The 18,172-nt window shown below is 39.2% G+C and overlaps 1 protein-coding gene across 1 annotated transcript in view; it reads left to right on the top strand.

The window, feature by feature from the left end:
* Positions 1-706: 706 nt before the first annotated feature.
* STK17A (serine/threonine kinase 17a) overlaps positions 707-18,172 on the top strand; it is a 28,049-nt gene continuing 10,583 nt past the window's right edge. Inside the window, exons 1-3 of the mRNA XM_030445677.1 lie at positions 707-1,095; positions 8,876-9,088; positions 15,702-15,846. Of these exons, the coding sequence (XP_030301537.1) occupies positions 920-1,095; positions 8,876-9,088; positions 15,702-15,846 (534 nt within the window). The 5' untranslated portion in view covers positions 707-919. The remainder of the gene's footprint in view (positions 1,096-8,875; positions 9,089-15,701; positions 15,847-18,172) is intronic.

The raw sequence follows: 18,172 nt of genomic DNA, 5'->3' as shown, positions 1-18,172 counted from the left end.
TCTCTATCCCTCCATCCTTCTCCATCTCTCCATCCCACCCCTCTCCATCCCTCCATCCCTCTCCATCTCTCCATCCCATCCCTCTCCATCTCTCCATCCCACCCCTCCCCATCCCTCCATCCCTCTCCATCTCTCCATCCCATCCCTCTCCATCCCATCCTTCTCCATCTCTCCATCCCACCCATCTCCATCCCTCCATCCTTCTCCATCTCTCCATCCCATCCCTCTCCATCTCTCCATCCCAACCCCTTTCCATCTCTCCATCCCACCCCTCTCCATCCCTCCATCCCTCTCCATCTCTCCATCCCATCCCTCTCCATCTCTCCATCCCATCCCTCTCCATCCCTCCATCCCACCCCTCCCCATCCCTCCATCCCTCTCCATCCCCCCATCCCACCCCTCTCCATCCCTCCATCCCTCTCCATCTCTCCATCCCACCCCTCTCCATCCCTCTCCATCCCTCCATCCCTCTCCATCTCTCCATCCCACCCCTCTCCATCCCTCTCCATCCCTCCATCCCTCTCCATCCCTCCATCCCATCCCTCTCTCCCGTCCTTCCCGCCTCAGGGTCTCCACCGCCGCGCGCACAGCGCCAGCCCCGCCTCCCCCGGCTCCCAAGTCCGGCCGGCAGGGGGCGCTGCCCAACCGTCGCTCCCAGCGCCCCGCCCCGCCCTCCCTGCGGCCCAGGTGAGGCGGTACCGGGCGGGTACCGGGCGGGTCTCGCCGCTCTGCCCCGCCCCTCCCCCCCCACACACACCCTCCCCTCGGCAGCGTTCCTGCTACCCACCGCCCTCCCGGAGCAGCAGCAGCGGCGGCGGCGGGTGGCAGTTCAGCCCGCAGCCTGAGGGGAGCCTGGCGGACAGTCAGGCCGAGAGGGGCACGGGAAGGCGTCCCTCTGCTGAGGGAGAGGCCCCGCGCCATGAGCCCAGAGGAGAAGCCGCCACACGGCCGCTCCCGCGGTGACCGCCCGCCACCTCAGCCCGCTCCCGGCCGAAGCCGACGGCGAGGCGGCTTCCTGACGGAGATCCGCACGCCCATCCGCACCGAGCCCTTCCAGGAGCGCTACAGCCTCAGCCCCGGCAGAGAGCTCGGCAGGTGAGCGCGCTGCGGGAGGCGCAAGGGACGGGGAGGGGTGGGGGGGTGGCGGCTGTCGCTGCCGCCCCGTCACTCGGCTGTGAGGGCTGCCGCGGAGGCGACGGGAGGGATGAGGTGTCCCGTGTATCTCCCGGGCACCCCGGGCTGATCCACTCGCCCCAGGCTGCCGGGGGGCCGCGAGGGGCGAAGTGTGTGCCTGCCCTCTGCTCTGCCTCTCCGCTCCGGCTGCCCGCCGCAGCGACCTGCCGGCCAGCAGCCCCCGGGGCTTTCCCTTGCCGCCCCTTCCCTTGCCCTGCTGTCCCTTCCCTTCCCCTGCCGCTCCGCTTGCGAGATGATCGGAGTGTAAGGGGTGAGCGAGGGAGATCGCTGCCCTGTCAGCGCTGGAGCCGCCTTTTCGCTGGCTGTGGGTCAGCCCCGAGGCTGACCGTGGCACTGGTCGCGCAGCGTTTGACTTGTCTGGAAGGGGGGGTCCGGGAGGCGGCCGTCGGTGCGGCTGTACCCCCGCTGCTGGCCGCGGCTGATTGTCCCTGCTTCGAGCCATCGAGTCATCCTCAGCCTGGGGAAGCTGCCTGGGACGCGGTACTGGGCTCTTTCCAGGGAGCCGGAGTAGAGTATTGCTGTAGATTTTTATCGGAGGTGGTAACGTGCCTGGGGTTTTTTGGTGTTTTGGGTTTTTTTTTCCCTTGAGTTTTGTAAACTGCGACGTGGGGTAGAACAAGTCTAGGCGAGCATGTGTTAGAATATATACTCTAATGGTGGAACTTCTCAAAGAATTAACAAGCTGGTTAATAAACTCCAACAAGTAAGGTTTAATCAATTACAACTGACTGACAGCAAGGAAGATTTGAGGCAGAAAGTGTCATTAACAGGTGTTTGCATCTCAGAAATTTTATATAGTAAAGTTTAACAGTGCTTTTTTTTTTTCAGTGAATTGGTAGTTATAAAAAGGATGACAGTATTCTTATAATCACATGTGCTTTATCTAAACAATATTCAGATTTTTAAAAATATATTAAATACCACAGGATATTGGCAAGAAAGACTCCTTAGTGTATATTCTTTTGCATGCTATGGTAGCTGTGTAGCTCTGTTTATACAGCAGCAAAAAACAACCACTTAGGAGCTGAAAAGGAGTTTGAAATCAAATGTAGCTGCTGAAGTACCACTAACAGATTTTTAGGTTTGTCTAGGTGCCAGCTTGATGTTTGCTTAGTAAGCCTAATGTACTAACAGAATAATACCTGTTTAAACTTAGTGGCCTAAAGCATTCACATGGGAAACAAGTGGGAGAAACATCACATAAAGGGAGAAAACTTTTTTTTTAGCATACGACCATGATGTCCAGGGCCTGGAAACTGAAGCTAACTAAATGCAAGCTTCAAAATAGCCTAATCTTAAGCAACAGTCAAGAAGGCATAGGAGTAGGAGGCAGTGGAGGATGTCCTAGCAGTATCACTACTGCTCAGGTTTTTTTAATTTGAAGATCAGGTGACTTTTCAGAAAATACTTTGAAGTTATGTCATGGAGTGAGAGCTTCTCTTAGAGCTGGGAGATACTAATTGGCCTAATCAGAAGCTAGACTAGATGCAGCTTCCTTCTGGCACACAAAAGTACAACTGAAACTATTGGCTTTACACTATGAACAAGTTAAATACTAGAGCAAGTTTTGGTCTGCAGTTCAAACAAGTAGATCTCAGCATGGGGTTTTTTGTGTTGAGTTATTTTCTGGCCAGAACTACATGTAAAGATGACCTTTGCATGAAGGTTGTGATATTGCATCTGTAGTTAATGTTAAGTGAATGTTCTGTGTGTTTCTTTCCTGCATCTCTTCAGACTACCTTTTTTCTCCTCAATTTCACAAATGTTTTCATTATCTTCTGTCTTACAATAGAGAAATCCATACATTTGAACGTCTATGTTTGGTTTTTAATTCAACAATTTCAATTCAAACTTTATTATTACGTTTTGATTAAAGAAGTGGATATTCCAGCCCACGTAGTCCCATTAAAAACAATTTTTTTCAAACTCATTGTGACAAACATAGGTAACAAGTGGAAAGTCTCTCTGTCACTTATAACTGTCTCTGACAGTTTCTTGATAATGTATGCTTAGCAGAAATTGTTTCACTTTTATCTGTTCATAAAGTAAGTCTGTATTTAAATGGGTAGAGATTATCTTTACAAAAGACTTAGACAAATTAATACCCAGGTATTACAGGTTTTTTGTCTCAAATGAAAAGCAGTCCTTGTGCACACAAGATTTTAATTCTATTTTAGTATCTGAATTCACTAATGACAAATGTTTATACACTCTGTATTTGTCAATCCCACTTCTAGAACTAGAGAAAGAATTTGAAACCTGCACTTTAGATAAGCCTTTTTGAGAATAACAGCATTTGTGCAAGTCTATTTTAAGATTGACAGCAGGGAGAGAAAAGAAAGCAGATTTAGCACCATTGCTGAGAGTAAGGCTGCTGGATAAACTCGGCAGGTTTGTGTGCTCTTTCGCCTCCAGTGCAGTCAGTCAGCAGATCATGTTGAACTCGGCAAATCACTGGAGGCCTCTGTTCTCTGTCACCTGTGTGTGGAGGGGTGGGAAGAGCAAGGGACGTGGGAAAATGTTGAGGTAGTGTTCTAGAAATGCAAGGAAAGAAGCTACAGGGGATGCTGGCCCCTGGTGGCATGTTAGAGCTGAAAGTCCTGGGGAAGTATTTCTGTAGTTGCAGATGAGCCTTAAAGGAACCTGGGAACTTGCTCAGAATGTCATCTCACAGGTAAAAACGTGCTTTGGGGATGCAAAGCTTATGTGCTTCAAAATGTTCCCTCACTGAGTAGGTGAACAGGCATTTTCCTGCCTATGAAAAGATACCTGCTAGGAAAAACAAGTTAATTCAGGGGAAAAAAAATTGGTTATAATGGCTACTCTGGAAAGGAAGTTCAGTTGCTTAAAATGACAGAAATGGTGAGGGGTTTAATGTAATGTTTTATTAAATAACATTTTGGGCTAGTCTTACAGTCCCAAAATCTGTGTGTTGTCACACTGATTTTTAAAATCGGTCTTACCTCTGATGGATGTTTTCAGGGTGCCACTTCTTGTCAGCTCACTTAGACACAAGTGTTTTCAGATGGTGCTAGCTTGAGTTAGATTACTTTAAAGGAGTGTGACCTTTGCAGAGGACAAACCACCACATGCTTAACTTTTCTTCCTCTTAAGCCAAAATTGTACTGTAAAATGGGGAACAAGACATTCTATATTACCTGGAACTTCTTTTTAAGAGTCTCATATTGTATTTTGATGCTTTGCTCTTTTTCCTCAATAAAAGGCTCCTGCACACAGTATAGATTATCAGTTAATTCTCCATATCAGTGTTGGATTATTGCCCTTTTTAAAATGTAAAACAAGATACACACATACTGGAAATCATGATTTGTGTACAGGAAATGTTCATCATTTTGAAGCTGGACTGGAGGAAGGCATAATGACTGGCCTTGCTTTCTTCTCACTGGAAGATAAGCCACCTTAAATGATTGCTTTAAAATAAACAGTCTTCATCTAGTGGAATGTATGCAGCTCGTACATGTAAATGTGTGTCAGGTGCAATTCAGGTGATTCTCCTCAGTCCCAGTTTTTTGTTAAAAATAGACAATCTCATTCTCCACCCAGAGGTATGATTAGCAAGTATTTTAATATTCTGAGGAGACTGAACAGGGTAATAAGGAAATATTCTTTGATCCTGACTAGTGAACTGGCTGTAGTTTTAAGTGCAGATTACCCTTTTCTTGACTTAATTATTTTTTTTTCTCCCACAAACTCTGGCATGAACTTGATTATTTCTTAAGTAGCTTTCAGTAACATGCTTAGTGGTACATGAGATTTGTACAATTTTGTGCATCAGTAAGAACATCTGTTCTCTGGAGTAGCACATCTAGTTAGAAATAGTTGTGGAAGTGAAAGTGGAGAAGAGGTGAAAATAAAGACTTGCAAGTAGTTCGTTCCATCAGTTGAGAATAAAATTATGTGAGTAAATTATTAATAAATAATGGAATCCCCACACCTTGTTTGGAAATAATGAAAAAAATTATATATGGGAAAAAAAACCACAGCCCAATTTTTAAAAAGTGTTTGATATAATTTATGCAATAAATTGGATATAGTTTTGTGGATCTCAGAAAAGTTTTCTGAACTTTATGAAAATAAATATCTTCACAGGAATTGATGTTATTTCTGCATTTGTTACAGTGATGTGGTTTTATAGGTCACTTTAAAAACAATTATTAAAGAAAGGTTAATTCTCTGATTTTCTAAGCCTAAGACAACCAAAATTAACTGGTGTGACATGAATGTTCCTGCTTATCTGATTTGACATTTGCTTTGTGATTTGAGGCTTTTGCTTTAAGCCATAATGTATGCCCGATAAAACAATGCTAATTCTGTTGGCAGTCTGAAAAGATGACATTGAGCTTCTTTGTAATCAGATATGATTTATCTTAAATCATAATTCTTGAATGAGGCTCTTATGAGGACTGAGAACTACTTCTAGTTTCCTATTCATTTCTCCCTTCAAAGCATTTTTGTTTGTGTTTGGATGACTGGTAGTAACTTTGGAAATGCACATTAAGTATTTCCTGTCAAAACTGTTCTTTCTTTGGTGCAATGTTCTTGCCACTAGCTCTTTTCAGTACAGCTAAACTAGCAATGCTGTGGTCTAATCCTGTTTTCAGTGCTTAATAGATTTTTAAATATATATAAGAACTTCTGAAAAGCAGTATTTTAAGCAAAGATGAACCATATGCAATGTGTACTTTATGGGAAGGCTTGTTTCTATCTGTTATCTATTGTGCTGTCTCTATCAAGAAATCTGTTGCAAGTTTATCCGTTGGCTTAACCACACAGGTTAAGGATTGTATCTTTGGATCTTAGCTCTGAAGTTGTCTCAGGCATGTATCTAGGTAGCTGCACAGTAATTAGTTCTGTTAGCTATAAATGTCAAGTTTATCGAGTTTGATCTTTTTTGGGATGGTATTCAGAAAATATGAGTTCTACAGTAGCCTGTAGTTATAACAGCTCTAATAATAGGTATAACCAGCAAGAAACTGGGCAGGATTCTTGGTCTTAAGCAACCCAGAATCAGTATTTGTGAGCCGGCTGACCTCCCATGTAACCTGTCCTTTTCATTACCTCACTTGTCAGGCTTCTGGCCAGCTTAGCTGAACAGGACCTGCCTGGCCACACACGGTGGCGGCTCTTGCTCTTGTTGCCCCACAAATACTGTTTGATTTCCGTAGTCACTAGTGCGCAATGAATCGGCAACATCGGCACTCGTTAGGGTAATTAACTTGCTTCCAGATAGATTTTGTCTTTAATTCCAAGCAACGCAGTGCTTCTTCAAAACTGGATTATGGAGATACCAGGCTTTTCTGCCTCTTTCCTCTAGGTCTCTCACTGGGGCTAGGAGTAAAGGCTCTTGACAGTGCTAAGGCAACACTGAATTCAAAGGCAACTGCATTCAGAGACTATTTAAGAAAAATAGAGATGGATGAACCCAAGGGTCCAGATTTTTGTTACAAGGGCTTAGTATCTGCCAGGTATTAAAATAACTTGCTTTTAAAGGGCTTATCTCTTAGTTTCTCAATTTATTTTTATCTGTTGGTTTTTTTCTTACCAGCATAGTCACTAGTTTTTTCCTGTAACATTTTTTTGTTTTGGTGCATAAAACTTCCTCAAAAGTTTTAGCACTTGATAAATCCATAGCTTTATGTTGTACAGAAATCATGCAGATGTATGTCTTCCTTTGAAATAACTTAACCTTTTCATTGGCTACACAAGGAAGGTTGCTCTCTGTGGTGGATAGGATTGCAGTTCTGGAGGGATGTTTACAGTGCAACACTAATGCTCCAAGCTTCCTAGAAATCTACCTGAAAGAAATTCTTTCAATATTTTTGGGATCAGGACCATCCTTAGCATGTTTCTGTGTTTCCTGATGAGCTGTCTTTACTAAACGCATTCATTATTTCTTCCAACATGGTTTTAAGTAGCCATGTTTGAGACACCTAGCAGGTTGTTAGCCTTTAGGTGTCTTTTCCTCCTGTGGTATTCTGTGTTAACTCTAAATTGATTAGCGCCTTTTATAGTGATCTTTGCACTACAGCTTCCTACTACTGCAGAATCCTATAAAGTTACTTTCATGCATTTGCAGACCTGTAATATTGTCTTAAAATATATATTACTAATTAAGAACTTCATACCAAAAACTGGGTGTGATAAATTGGAAGCACATTCTTACTGTTTTTCTGCCTTCACAGTCATCTGGGCTCTGTTCTCACCTCGTCTTAACACATAGTGTGCTGTAGGTAATATGTTTATGCAAAATATGATTCCTAGAGGAATAATTGTGGCTGTATCAGTGGTTACAAATCTGATTATTTTGATGAGATTGCCTAGTAAAAAAAACCACTTTGTGGGTGCTTATTTGACTTAATTCATTTAGACTGGGCAATTTTGAAATAAATGCCTATTAAAAGCAAGCTGACCACAACTTATTTTAGCAGATATATTTTATGGATAGCTATCTGCCAACATACTGGGAGCTGTGAGAACTTTCACATAAGCTGAATTAGTTAATTCTGTGAAATTTAGGTTGAAGATGGAAGATTGTATTTCAAACTAGGTGAGGACTGTGATTTTGGTTTCAGCAACCCTACAGTAATTGAGAATCAAAATAAAGACATTCAATACATATAAATAAAGTTTTTAATAAACATTATACCTGCATGGTAAGAACTCAAAAAGGTTGCTCTATCTCAAAATATGAGACTTCATCATTACATTAGAAGACAGATTTGACCCTTTCTGTCTAACAGTCAGTGCTGTATGAATGTGAGTGGAGCCAGGTGGTCTGGGACTCTCCAGCAAGGAAGTTGAGAGCAGACACTTAAGTCGGGAATGCTGTGGGGGAAGTGGGGGAAGTCTTCTGACGTAAGTGCAGCAATGTGGTTTTGGCTAGCCTACTGACTTGGTGTAACTCATCCCTTGTGTGCTTTTGTCAGAAATGATGCCCATTAACTGTGCTCAGTTCTGCTCAGCGTGTTTGTATTCACATTATGATTGTCGCAAAAATTTGGTTAGAAAACTTTGTTAGCCAAGCTGCTTAATTATTTTTTTCTTGCTTGTACTGTGAGGCTAAGGATAAGGAGGTTTGAGAACACTTAAACGAGCAAAAAACAACTGGCTGTTATCATTTTTAGACCCATCATGGTGAAAATGTAGAGAGTCATCTTTGAAAATGCAGAGTCTGGATATTGTGTCACACATGGAGCAGGAATTTGGGCAGTTGTTCATGAAGAGTCCTGGTTGCTGTTGCCTTGAGTATGGTGGGATACTTTACTAAACAATAACTGGATTATTGTGACATAGTCTTGGAAAGCATACATTGCCTGTCTGTACCCTTTGGTTTTGCCAGCTATTTTAATGAGAGATTTGAGGATAACCTAATCCTGTGAAATCGGTTGTTTTTTATTTTTGAAACACGGGTTCCTTGAACAGATAAGGGGTTTTATTTCCTTATTTTTTATAAAGGTTGTATTACATTCTGGGTCGTGGTTGTTCCTAACTTCAGTGTAGGGATTATCACTCAGCAAAGCATCTCTCTATATACAGAATATATTTTAGATGTGTCCATCAACAGCAATTTAGTTCAGGTTTTCTGAAGTGTTAATTTATAATAGCAAAGTTCTCACTGAGGGATTCTGTTGACTCTTAAATTCTTCTTCTTTAATTTCAGGGGCAAATTTGCAGTGGTGAAGAAGTGCATCCAGAAAGACACTGAAAAAGAGTTTGCAGCAAAATTCATGAGAAAAAGAAGAAAGGGCCAAGACTGTCGGATGGAAATAATCCATGAAATTGCAGTCCTTGAGTTGGCACAATGCAACCTTTGGGTTATTAACTTGCATGAAGTTTATGAAACTGCAACAGAGATGATTTTAGTCCTTGAGTAGTAAGTACTATTAATAATTCCTGAATAATCTTCTGCAGTGTTTGTGTAAAACTAGTAATGTAAAAATACTGTGTATTAATATGAATGTGAAAAGCTTTGATTTTATTGCTTGCCTGTTATGCTTGCTTGAGTTCAAAAAGAATTACTAAGAAAATTGGGATTACAAGAATTTATGTGCAGTTACTGCAGATCACAATACATTTCTCCAATAGGTAATATCTTTCAAAACTGAGCTATAACTTGTATATTTAAAAAAAAATCTTTAATGAAATATGAACTGTGTACACTCTCTATTTGTAAGAGAGGAAGAGGAAAGAAGCAACAAAAACCTTACTCAAAACCTAAGTTTTATTTCATTGACAGTTATAAAGATGGTGAAATCTGGGTTTTTTACAAGTTATAGAAGAGATATTAAAAGCAATGTCATTGTTGAAGAGAAGCCATCAAACCCCACGATGTTTTACAGTGAAAAGCACTGGTTGTCATTGTCTCTTGGGAGAATAAAAAGAGTAAGAGGATTCAGACCTAGAATATTTTCTTTGAAATTCTGTTTAACTTGTGACTCTGTATTTGTCTGTGTGTTTTCTGTCCTTGAGTTGGTCCAGATGAGTGTTTCTGGAGCTGTTGTGACTGTTCAGCTACTCTGCCAGTGGCTTAGGTATTTGACATCTAGGTTCAGAGGCAGCTAAATGCTTGTTGCTGTTGAACTCTGTTAAGACCCTGTTCATGCTCTTGAAGATTTTAAGTAATTGGGAGAGGAGCAGTGAGGCTTGGTAGTTCAGAATTTACTTAACCTATCTGCTAAGATAAATTCAGTTTGTACAGCTCTTTTCTTGCTTGATAGTAAAAAGAAATGGTGAAAAAATCTTGTCCCAATCTGATCTTGCTTAGACATCAAAAAGCGCTGTCTTTGAAGTTGTTCAGTGAAATGGAATGAGACCACTTCTTCTATAGCAAACTTCCTTCTAGAATACATCTTTTCAACTTCACTGTGTATTTATGGAATTTGTGATTTCTGAAATATTCCAGTATCTTTCAAAATGCAAAGGTGTGACAAAGCTTCTGGGCTTTACAACTTTTGTTACTGGAGATAAATAAACACATGTTTTAAACAATAGCAGCACAGATCTAGCTAGAATACAGTTTAAATTTCTGGATCCTGCAGGAGTATAAAATGGGTGGAAGAATTCAAAACTTCATATGAGCAATGTGCTTTGTGATAATTTAAATGCAAAATTTTAGCTTTCTTTTGAACTCGAAACTCTTTAAATTGCAAAATATTTTTAATCCAAATTAACAGCTAGGTTGTTCAGTAGTCACCAAGTTGTTCAGTAAACAGCAACATTATTATTTTATATCCATCAAATGATCATACCTTGTTTTAGATAAATAGCTGTGTGTTAGAGTTGTAATTTACAACAACAGGATTTCCCTGACTTCAGCAAATATGTCTGAATGCTTCTTTAATGTCAGCATGTTTAAGAGACATGTTGCAACAAAACAGGTATGAATGTTAGTAAATTTCTGATGTTCTATATGCATAGGATTAAAGAACACATCTAGTCTGCAAGCTTCTCTAGGGCATTTCAGTTTCTGTTAAGCTTGATGGTCTGTGTGGCAGATCTTTATCTTAAAAGAAGAAAGCCAAATACTTATTAGCTACTAATTTATCTGCCAAGGTTTTAACGTTTCTTAATGTTGAATCTGTTTTAAGGCATGATGGAGGCATTTAGTGCTCTGCCTCCATGAAGTGAAATATTATTGTGACATGGAGGATTATCTTTCATGCAGAAATAATTTTTGACAGAAAACACCTTGAGATTGGGCACTAGCAACTAATATTAAAATCTGAGTAATGTGAAGCAATAAAGCATTAATGTGTTGGCTTGAGTTGTAGGATGGCAGACTGGTGGCTGTCTGCATCCACCCTGGCAACAACTTGTTTGTTGTAAGATGTCAAAGACAGGACTTAAGTAGAAGCTGAAGTTGTGAGTAAGCATGAAAGGGTTGTATGTAAAGCCTGGAGTTAATCTGGGTCAGACATGTTTCTATATTTCAGTGAAAATTGGATCAATGAAAAAGAAAACTGGACTGTTACTCAAAAGGTAGATAGTGTGATAAACCTGAAACATCAGGTATAAAAGGAAAAAAGCATATTCTGGCTCAGTATTTTTATATAACCTACCTGTCTTACTCCAATTTCTTTTGAGCAACTGAGCATCTGATACTTAAGAACTGTCAAGTTTTATAAGTGCACGTCACCATATGCTTATACATCTATGGAAGGGATAGGTGATATTGCTAGGTCGTTAGTGGATCAGATATTACAAAAATATGTATGTGTAATTCCAAAATCTAAGCCATTAAGTACTTGTTTGTGAAGAGCTTCTGAACTGAGTAAATAACTGCCAAAGAATTGTGTAGATATAGTAGACTTCTGTTTTACTTACTTTGAAAAAAGAAAGAAAACTGTCTTTATAATCTTGAAGACACAAGTCAGGGTTTATTTGATATGCTGGATTAAGTGCTTTTTTCACCCATATTTACTTGGACCTGGATAGTGTTACTGCTTGCATTGTCTTGGACACATTGGTCTACTTACTGGAGATGACTAGTTATAGTAAGACTGCTGGCAGGAAACTGTTCTTTTGGCATAGGATTCAACAGATAGAACTTGAACCAAAACTGTTGTAACTAGAAATAACTGTGCTTACTCCAATGCTTGCATCTTTTCTGTTTAAGTAATTAATGAAGCTTTTCCAGATGGTAGTCTCAAATCAAGACTGGAGTTCTTAAAAAAGTTTTCCTCTAAACTTATTAAATTATGTTAGTTGCCTTTTGTTTGTGTTTTATTCAGTTCTTGGGCTGCCTGATGGGAAAGGCTAAGGGAAAAAAAAAAAGTGTTTCTCTGAAAACCAAGAACTTAAAAGAAACTTTATCTACAACTTAATGCATTTGGATGTTTCTCTTCCCTCTTGTCAAATAGGGATTGGGAGTTGTCTTGGGTATTGGGGACATGCATATGCCATGATATCCTTACTCTGGAAAAAATTTTTAAGAAATTCATTTGCTTGCTTACTAATGGGGAGCCTAGCCAAAGAAAGGAAGCTACAACTCAGCACTAGTGAATGTGAAGCTTTGCTGAGTGTGTTACAACCACTTTGGTGCAATCTTGTAATATAAGCACTGTGTATGAAAAGCGTAGGAGTTTCCATTATTCTTCCAAAGATAACCCTTTCAAGAAAGCTTTTGACAAAGCTGAGTAAATTTTTGGAAGTAAATTTTTGTCCCTTGCAGGCTGTATATGGTCTCACTCCGTGTTTAAAATCAAGTGTATTCTAGGAACTTTCCTACTTACCTGTACTTTGAGAGTCTGTACTTCTGACTTTTTCAGGGGGTATATTTAATGTTTTCAGATGCACTGAAAAAGATTTGTACAGTCTTTTGCTAATGATATGCTAAATTACTGTGTTAGTGTTTTGTAAGTGCACTTGAAAAGTTGGATGCTGAATTCCATACAGCACATTAAGATTTGTTTGAAGGAAGATAAGCAATCTCCATTGAATTCAAAGTCAACATAATTGTAACCAAGTTTCATGGTTCAGACTTTCTAAATTACTTTTAGCACACTTATGCTGATAAGCAGTAGTAAAATGATAGCATGCTTTTCACTGACAAAGAGCAGTTGGATTTCACTTTGAAACTGTAGAGAAGTAGCAGTACAACAATACTTTCATAAACAAAACAGCTAATCAGCTCTGGTTGACATAACTTTTAAGTTCAGAAACAATTTTTACATCTTGCTTGTTGGTTTCTTTAATATCTAGCTAGGAGATTGTATACTAGAGAAATAATGCATTGCATTCTAAGTAACATTGTATTTCAAAACATTCTGCTTTTAAATATTTCCCTATTTTTTTCAGAGTAAGATGGCTTGTTTTCCTAAAGACTTTCTTGTCCTAAGGACAATTCTTCACTTTTATCCCTAAGGAACATTTTCTGTGGAGCTGGGGGGAGGTGCCTGATGGTTTGCAAAGTTGTTGTTCCATAAAGACCATTAGAAAACATGCAGTTTAATGAAAAATGTGTTCTTAAGTTCACTCTCCAGCAACAAGTTCACAAGTCCAGCAATCAGACTATACAATGGTATAGTCTTACAGTAACAAATTTACCCCTGTTCTTGTAAAGGTTTGCTAGTTACTCGTTTGAATGTGGTAATTTTTTTATAGAATGGCTTAGGTTGGAAGGGACCTTTTGGAGGTCATCTTCTCATACCTCCCTGCTATGGGCAGGGATGCCTCTCATCTAGACAAAGTTGCTCAAGAAGAAAAATTAGAAAACAGTAGAGTACAATACAATCCGATAGAATAAATTGTGTGGAAGACATTGTTCTATATGCATCTTAAATATCAGAGTTGATAAAAATATGAAACCACCTTTCCATGTTAAGCTTTTTTGTAAAGCCTGTGTATCTTTGTCTATGGTAGTTGGGAATGGCTGTCTTCATAATTCATGAAGTGGGTGTGTATGAGTAGGGGCTGTATTTGCTTATCTCACTCTTTAAAATGCTGCAGAACCTAGGCATCTTCAGAAGTACTGGGAGCTCCTTAAATACCTTAAAAAAAAAAACTTCTGTTTTGAGTGCTTTCTGCTCATCTGGTGATGCTGTCTTTTTCAGTGATGGGATATTGTTTGCCTCATATTTTATTGCCTGGACTGGGCAAATAAATAGGCCAAATAAATAGGGCTGCTGCTGTAAAATGTATTGTCTTGGTAATTTTGGTAGTTGATCTTATGTTCAGTATAATTCACTGCTACAAATCATTTAATTGCCTGTCCAAGTAACCTATCATGGCATTCTTAAAGGAGAAGTTTTAATTTATTGATTACAGTCAGAGGCTTTTCTATCCTTGTGTGGTGATCCAATTGATGTTGCTTTTTAAAGGCATTTGTTTTGGAATATTAGCATACACTAACCTGTGTCCATTTAAAAAATGTCATTAATATCTGAATCCTTTTCAAAGTTGAAATACCACCTTTTCCCTGAATTAAATAAAAATGTGCTGAAAAAGATGTGATGGTATCAGATGTATGGAAATTTTCTAGAGGAAGTAGCCAGATTAATAGTCCTTTGTCCTCATTTTGTTCTTGAGCTCTATCATCTTTGAAACAGACTGAAAAAATATTTAGTGGACTTTTCTTTGTAAAAAAAAAATCCTAGTTTAAAAAAACAAATTGTATGGGTGTACCAGTTCCCCAGCACAGAGAACAGAAATATAAAACTCTTAAAGTTAAGACGTAAACTTTTTTTAGATTATTTTTTTCTTGGAAGACAATCTGCAGTGAGAACTTAACTAACAGTAATGAGAATATCTGAAAAAGCAAAAAACTTTCTTATAAACCATGAGGCAATTTATGGTACTAGGGCTTAGCGATAAAATTAGTGTAGGCGTGATGAAAATATGAGTGTATTTAAGTGTTCTTTTTCTAGGGGTATGTGATCCAAATGCGTCATTTTTGCAGACCTCCCATTTGCTGCTGTATCCACATTGAATATGCCTGTCTGTCTTCTCGATTGCCTAGCTAATTAATTTATCAGGAAAAGGGCAAGCAAAGGCACAATAGATGGCTATGCATCGGTGGGGTAATGTTTGTGCAGTCATGTTTGGTATGTCACTGTTTGGGGTAACTGGAGAAGATGCCCTCAGGGTTCACCATTTTTCACTAATGATAATTATAGAATTTCATACAGAACAAGTTGTGTGTCAGTTTCATCATAGTAGTTCAGCAATCCATATGCAAAGTCACTCCATTCTAAATGTGTTCTTATGTCCATTCTTGTTTTAAGATGGAGCCTCTGCTTTGCATATTTTACAATGGATATGTCATGGCTAGGTTGTGAAATAATTTTCCATCTCCAGAGACATGGCTAACAGAGATACTACCCATGTATCTTGTTCAAGAGTACTTAAAGAGTACTTAAAAAAACCAAACCACTCATCTCCAGTTATTTTTATACTTTGTTACTTTGTTATTTATTTACACACATATATACATACATGTATAAACAAAAGATAGGAAAGCAAGCTGAAGTATTATTAGATTAAAGCAACTTAGAAACAATGCATCTCTGTATAGCAGACTTCACAAACAGCTGAATTACAGACTTTACATTTAGTCTTTTGAGTATGTGCAAAGTGTTTTGAGGAGGATTGGAGGTGGAGCTGTTTTGTTTTGTGTTTGTTAAGGCTTACCTTGGCCAAATTTCCATGTAGTTTCATAGGAATGACAGAAGGCACATATTTATATAAAACTGCCCTTAAACAAATGTGGCATTCATCTTAAAACATGGTAGTGCTTCCAAAATAGTCCCCAAAATGTCTGTGGTAGTCGTGTTCTCTATGAATAAGATCTTTGCTTCTCCCCAAAGCTACCATACTACTGAGAAGTCTTCCTAGGCTCTACAAGCTTGCCAGATGTTTAATAACTGAAAATATTGCTATTGGATGCTACTGTCTACTCATCTTGCTTATGCTAAATAAAATAGTGCAAGTAGAACAGTATGGATGCTATAACGTAGTCTTTGAATAATGAAGTTCATGTTGTTTGATAGTGCTGCTGGAGGTGAGATCTTTGACCAGTGTGTGGCTGAAAGAGAGGAAGCCTTCAAGGAGAAAGATGTTAAACGACTTATGAAGCAGATCTTAGAAGGAGTTTCATTCTTGCACAGAAACAATGTGGTTCATCTTGACTTAAAGGTAAGATTCCTGCTAGTTCTTTTTCTCATTAATTTGTTATCTGCTGACTTCCTTATTGGTCTTATGCCAAACTAATGCAAATTTGTCATTAACATTATTTTTATCAAGTTCCTCCTCAAGTGATAAAACTCAGCCTTTGGGATGCATTAGGCGCCGAGGTTGCAAATTGGTTTTTTTTTTCCTCTGATTACGTCAAATAAAACCTTCCATTCGATTAAGGAAAATGCAGTTAATTCAACAGTGGGTTTGTATTGCACCTTTAAATTGTGAATGAGTGCTTCAAGCAAGACCTGACTCACACACACACAGAATCACAGAATCCTAGGGGTTGGAAGGGACCTCGAAAGATCATCTAGTCCAACCCCCCCTGCCAGAGCAGGGCCACCTAGAGTACATCGTGCAGGAACGTGTCCAGACGGGTTTTGAATGTCTCCAGTGAAGGAGACTCCACGACCCCCCTAGGCAGCCTGTTCCAGGGCTCTGTCACCCTTACAGTAAAAAAATTTTTTCGAATATTCAACTTGAACCTCCTATGCTCCAATTTACACCCATTACCCCTTGTCCTATCACTGGTCACTACTGAGAAGAGCCTAACTCCATCTCCCTGACACTCACCCCTTACATATTTGAAAACATTGATGAGGTCACCCCTCAGTCTCCTTTTCTCCAAACTAAAGAGACCCAGCTCCCTCAGCCTTTCCTCATAAGGGAGATGTTCCACTCCCAATAAAAATGTCTAGGTGTTACATGGCCACTGAAAAATGGTTTGTTTTTTTGCTTTGACTTGAATTTTAATGAAGCAGAAAGGTTGCAGATACAGTGATAGTGTAATGTTTCAGTATGAAGTCTTCATACAAGACTGATAAACAGTATATTGCATTCCTAACACTTCAGTATTTCAATTGACTGTAAAACTTATTTAAATGTTTATCATTTACTGCCAAACAGATGACCAGGATTTATACACCTACTGGTGTATAAATTACCCTGATTTACTGTGCTAAATATTTTCTTTCTTACTGAAAAAGTTTTCCCAAATTAAGGGAAAAGTACAGTACAGTTGCCATCATATGAAATCCAAAGTATTGCTTAAGGTTAAGAAGGGATTTTTCACAGGGATCCAGAAAACTATCTTCTCCCATAGGCAGCAATCTGCAGCTAATGTTGTTTAGCTTCCATTCACACACTCATATGGAAAGATGCAATTTTGTATTATTTTGAGCTACTGCTAAAACTGCTTTGCTTTGTAATAAAGTATCTTGCATTAAAGATTTTTAATTCTTTTTTACATGTCCAATTCCCATATTTATGAAGTATGTAATAAGCTGTTGTATGTTTGTTCTATTCAGTTGCTTGCAATCCTTATACTTAATTGCATTTTGGCAGTATTACAAAGCTACCAGTAGATTCCAGTATCAAGCAGTGCATATTTAATACATAACCTAGCACATCATGAACTATTCATCAGCTAAAGCAGATGATGAGTAATATTTGCACACACAAACATGTCACCTGCCTGGTTTTCCAACCATTTATTCAAATTATCTGAGGAATCTTTTCAAACTTTCTGCAACCCATTCATTTAGTCATACACACAGAATATTAATAATTGTGGTAAAATATGGAAATTTTTAGCAAGTGATGTCAGAATAAGTGTTCAGGACTAAACATATAGTTAGAAAATGTTAGACTTCCTTAAAGTTCCAGTACACTTATATAAGATACTCAGTGTCTGCTATGGCTGGCCACTGAATTTCCTTGAAGCAAAGTGTGTAAAATCAAAACACACCTTTTGTAGACAGTTTGTATTCAAATGTTTGTAATTACAGTTGTAGTGTTATGAGCACTATCAGCTGGGTATCTGTAATCAGAAAGGCATTGTGCCTTACTTCACTACAGTACCTCATGAAAAAAATTAATGGGGTCGCAGCTAGAGGACAGGTAGCTGTTTTTTAAATAAGCTTTTTCTGAACTTTGAAACTTTCCAGCTGATCAGAAGGAAAATTTCAGTTACAAAATTTTAATATGCTACTACAGTGCTATTGAAAAGTGGATCGTAAGAGAAATTCTAACTGTAGTGTGATTTCTTTCACAATGTAGAAGACTCAGTTGTTAGCAAAATAAGGTTTAGGGAAGTCGTCAGAATATTGGCAAATAAAGATGATGGGAATTGTAGGATTAAAACCCATGATTTGCAAAGATTGATCAACCCACGTGCCTTGCACGACTTCTTAAAAAGGATTTTCAAGGAAATAAAAAACTGAGGTTGGGTGCTGGTTTTCACTGCATTTTTAGGAACTTGCTGGTGTCAGAACATCTTCTGTTG

The sequence above is a fragment of the Calypte anna genome, chromosome 2, assembly GCF_003957555.1.
Source record: "Calypte anna isolate BGI_N300 chromosome 2, bCalAnn1_v1.p, whole genome shotgun sequence".
Classification (NCBI taxonomy): domain Eukaryota; kingdom Metazoa; phylum Chordata; class Aves; order Apodiformes; family Trochilidae; genus Calypte; species Calypte anna.
Note: the sequence above shows the minus strand (reverse complement) of the source record. Positions and strands in the feature narration are given on the sequence as shown.